This window comes from Triticum dicoccoides, chromosome 2A (assembly GCF_002162155.2).
Source record: "Triticum dicoccoides isolate Atlit2015 ecotype Zavitan chromosome 2A, WEW_v2.0, whole genome shotgun sequence".
NCBI classification, from domain to species: domain Eukaryota; kingdom Viridiplantae; phylum Streptophyta; class Magnoliopsida; order Poales; family Poaceae; genus Triticum; species Triticum dicoccoides.
Genome location: NC_041382.1, coordinates 79,881,057 through 79,885,840, shown reverse-complemented (window position 1 = coordinate 79,885,840; position 4,784 = coordinate 79,881,057). Strand labels below are relative to the sequence as shown.

Sequence of the window (4,784 nt, the reverse complement as noted above, 5' to 3'; positions counted from 1 at the left end):
ATGCACAGAGTGAGTTCGCATACAAGAAGCCAACAAACTTTATCCATTGGAATTTAACAAACCTTGAAAGCAGATTTTTTTTTTGAAAGGTGGCAAACGATCTGCCAAACTGATCACCCAAAGAGAACAAAAGGAAATACAAGCACGAGAGCCCTTGTCGTCGATTGGGTAGGTTTTGGTGCAAGACTCGGAGGTGAAGGAGTCACGTGACCTATGACTGACACACCAGTGTGCAAACTTATGACTAACACATTTTTATTTAGTACTCCCTCTGTCCTATAATATAAGAACGTTTTTTACACTACACTAATGTCAAAAATATTTTTATATTATGGGACGGAGGTAGTAGGTGCCAAATGTTCAAGATAGTTTTCACATGACCTAAAAGTAAAGTGAAAAAATAATACCACAACTAGTCATAAAGATGATTACATGAGCCAATCACATAACCTATGACTGACACACCAGCCAAACAATTCTGAATCATAACTAAAGAGTGGCAAAATTTGGCTTGATTTTGGCAAATCTTGTCAAAGTTAATCGTTATCGTTAGTGTCACATTACAAAGTGTTGACACCTGGACAGATTTCCATGTACCAAAGAGGATCACCCTCATCCTATTATTATTTCTTATTTCTTAAAAGCTCTGCCGCCTTTGCATTAAGGAGAGAAATCAATTCTTATAAAACTCGATTGGCATGAGAGGCTTTTGCTATCCTTAAAAACAATAAAAAGTCATTAAAAATTATAAATCATCCAACGGAAAAACAGAACAATCAAAGATATAGGAGTGTGGTTCTCTAGGAAAAAAGGGGATTTTTTTGTGAATAAAAGGGGGTTTGTCTAACCACTGTGTTTTCGAGAGAGAAATATTCTTTTTTTAGAAGACGACAAAGAATTATTTTTAGACAAGACAGAGAAATATTCTTTTTTTTAGAAAGAGACAGAGAAATACTCGAAACAGCCAATGAGACCTGACCACGACCTGAAATCGGACCCGCACGGCCCCTACGGGCTACGGCCCTTATATATACTGACAGCCCAAATCCACCGTCTCCAAACCACCCACGCCGACCCGAGTCCACCAAATTCCACAGCGACCCCTCAAAAGAAAATCCACAGCGATCGGGGACGAGCAGCGCCGTACGCACGGAATCGCCGCCGCGTCGCATGGCCAACCACGGCGACCTCTCCCCGCCGGCCGACGGCGGCTCCCAGGAGGTTCGCGCATCCCGCCGATCCCGCATAGTATATGATCTCTGTCGATTAGTTAGGGTTCCACTTCCACTCCCAGGGATTTCGCCACGGGAGAAAGAAAAAAACTTTCTGCATCCGCTCGCTTAATAATTTGTCAAACTCTTAATATTATGATCTTATTTTATTAGCATACTAATATATTCTCCCTGTCTAATTTGTATGGACCAGCTGATTCCAGTCATCTACCAGTCACCATACAGCATGACACCACAGGTACATATGGCTTGTTTGATTGTTTCCCTATTTATTTAGGTTATTTGTTCGTCCTATTTATTTAGGTTAACGGCTGTTTCACCCCGCAAAACTGATAAACAATTAACGACATTCTGTGTGCAGGGTCCTCCATGTTCATGGCTTTTTTACTATAGGCCAGTTCCTCTCGGAGGTTTTCGGGTAATTAGTATTGACTCATTTGGTCTCCTTTTGTGCCTTCACGCTGGGCTATAAATTGTTAACTAAAATCAGTTTCTGACTCTGGCTGATTAAGCAGAGGCCCGTGTACGAAGATGGGACGACAAGGGTGCTATGCTTGAGCCAAATGTTTTCTCCAGACCAGCTAGAAGACGACGAGTACTACCAAAAGTTTTGCCGGAGGATGACGGCGGAAGGACAGAGATCCGGCGGTAAACTCAGGAGGACCGTCGTCCCACGGCCGGACCCCAGCGGCGCTCCGGTCGCCGGAGTTGGCAAGGTACTTGCGTACATGTGTCCTCCTGGTTTTATTTGGTGTGATGAGATGAGACATAGCGAAGAAGGGAATTAATCAACATTTTTGTTGCATTGTAGGTGTTTCTGGAATACGCCGATATCGACAGCGCAGCATATTCCAAGACGATGTTGCATTGGATGTGGTTTGAGGGGAGGCAGGTGTTTGCTGTGTTCTATCCCGAGGACAAGTTTGCTGCTGGGGACTATGATGGATAAAATGGAAATCTTACTTATCTTTATTGTAAGAATTATGTGTCTCAAAGCATAATTAAGCATAATATGTTTAAAGATCTGATTGATCATTAGTGGAATACAATAATATGTAGTATGTTGGAAAGACAGTAATGTTGCACGTACGAATAAGTTACTGGGTTTTACAAAGAGGATTTATTTACCAGCTTGTGATTGGTTAATAGGTGAGGGTGCCGGTCCACCCCCCGGGGAAACTGTAAAATCCCCCTTTTTGCGGGGTGTAAAAATCCCGTATTTGTCCGTACGGTTAGCATTTTTGTTCGAATGTTTACCCACACTGGTAATTGATAGAAGTTCAATCGTATAGTTAAATGGCAATCCTAATGTTCATCTATAGAATTAATAGAATTTGCACTATATTATGATTGTGTTGCTCACAACCGCATGTATCAGGGACTCAAATGTGTAGAATCCATTAGAATGTCCTAAGCAGGGCCCTTTTCCAGAAATTCAAGGCCCGATGGAAATAAAAAAAGGCCCAAAAAATTAAAAAAGAAAAATACCCAAGCCTCTATATCCGGGAGCTTTTCGCTCCAAGATTCACCCACTTGGGTGAAAGTGACTCTTGGGTAGGCTTGAATCTGGCACGTGTATTATTTTGGTACGTGGATGTGTAGAAATGAGTGGTGTGTCTAGGTTTTCATTCAAATTTTTTGAACATGTGTGCAGCTTGGTTTGGTTCATTTAGTATTTTCTGTTTTGTGTGGGTCAAGTTCATCTCCTGGCAGATTTTTTGCTTCTTTGTACGAAATATGGATGGCTGCCGCTTTGGTGGGCTTCTCCAGAATTCCCCTCGCTGGATGTTTCCAGTCTTTTTTTCCTTTCTTTTCTTGGATGGACCTTGCATGAGGTGCTGGTCTGGTGCTTTATCTGAGTTTGCCCTACGTGTTTATCTTTTGTTGGACTGCCGCTGATGCATGCATGGGTGTATGGGCGGTTGGTGTCGACACGCTGTCCGGCCGATTTGTTGGTTGATTCTGGATTGCCGGTTGCCTTCTTCTTAGATGTGCAACCTTCACGTATAAATAAGGGGGTCCGCAGGATGCAGCCAGCAACGGCAGCACAAGAGGGCAGCGGCGGCAGGATGCCCTCGCCTCATGTCTCTCCTTCCCTCCGTCTTTCTCCTAGATGATTCCTTTTTCCTGATCACTCCATTTCGGGCTGAGTTTATGATCCGTCGCAGGTGCAGAGATCTGGCAGCACGACGGCGCCGCAGCGATGTCGCATAAGGGGAAGCAATATATCACACGCCGTCCGCCGTTGGAGGGATGGCTGCAGCCTGCATGGGCTTCTCTACCCCTCCCACCACCGCAACCTGCCGGTTCTTCATTTGCCCCATCGCCTGCTGGCCGATTGTGATCGCCAACCAGATCACTGCGGCATGCAAAGTGGAGACGGTGTACGGGAGGCATGTGCTAACTGCGGAGGCCACGGCCGAGGAGAGGAAGCTATGACAGAACTCAGGCCACGGCGACGTGGCGTCGCCGTCATCTGTGTCATCAACGTCGTCTCGAGTGCATGCGATGATAATGTTTCCGAGCTCGAGCTCGCAGCTTGCCGCCGGCTCGATCTCACGCCTGCCTAGGCCATCGGCTGCGGCACCCTGCCATTCTATGCCGCACAGGCGTGCCTCGTGCTGGACCTGCCAGGCTGCCAGTCGCCCCGTGTTGCCTGCGCCTTGACCCGCGCCCACCCGGACCGCCGGTGCCCCGTCGCCCCGTGCTATCGAAACGAACGCGATATGGCGCCTCGGCTAGGCTACTGTCGAAGCGGACGCGATATGGCGCCCCCAGCTTCCCGTGTGCCCACCTCCGCGCAGCTGCAAGAAACTGAGCATACAACGACTGTCCAGCTCGCTCTTGGCCATGCACCCTGGCGTGGCGCCCCGTGAGCTGCCTCACGCTCGCGGATTGTATGTTGTAGACGCAAAAGAGGCGTCGTGTCTTTATGATCTCACGCCCGGCATCAGGGCCTTAGGGGACGACGAAACCGTAGCATGGATTTCGCCTACGCGAGCGTCATGAGAGTGTGTCATGGCGCCTGGCGAGGTCGCCCAGAGCGTGGTGCAGCCAGTAAGAGAACAAAATGGTCACCAATTCCTATGCAACTAGACACATGATCTACTACTCCCATGCATGTGGTCACATCAAGCCCAAAACCCATGCACGTGACGTGGTCATATCAACGCTAAAATTCATCCAGTGCATGCAGCAAGTAATCCCATATGGCCAGAAAGAGATAGAGATAGAGATATAAATCGTAGGTGCATGAAACAACCATACCACACAGCGTCCCTAAGATTACAGATGATGGTTCTACAATTTTCTCAAAAAAAAAGACCACACAAGACAAAAGAAAACATAAGAAGAGTATTACTAGCATGAAGCATCTTTTTTAATGCTAGCTGCTTACATTTTCAGCAAGACAAATTTAACCCCTTAAAAAAGCAAGATAAATTTAATTGAGGCTCTTTGTAGTTACATTATTTATTGTGTACTTGGTCTATTTAAAAATATTTTGTAGACCCATTGTACTGTTAGAGCCTGGTTGGAGGAATTTTCTATGTA

General features: G+C 46.2%; 1 protein-coding gene across 1 annotated transcript; it reads left to right on the top strand.

The window, feature by feature from the left end:
• Positions 1–1,067: 1,067 nt before the first annotated feature.
• LOC119359021 (splicing factor U2af large subunit A-like) lies at positions 1,068–2,362 on the top strand. Its single transcript, XM_037625379.1, has 5 exons — positions 1,068–1,221; positions 1,426–1,470; positions 1,594–1,650; positions 1,748–1,948; positions 2,044–2,362. The coding sequence occupies exons 1-5, from the start codon at positions 1,171–1,173 to the stop codon at positions 2,179–2,181; spliced, it is 492 nt and encodes a 163-aa protein (XP_037481276.1). The 5' UTR covers positions 1,068–1,170; the 3' UTR covers positions 2,182–2,362.
• Positions 2,363–4,784: the final 2,422 nt, after the last annotated feature.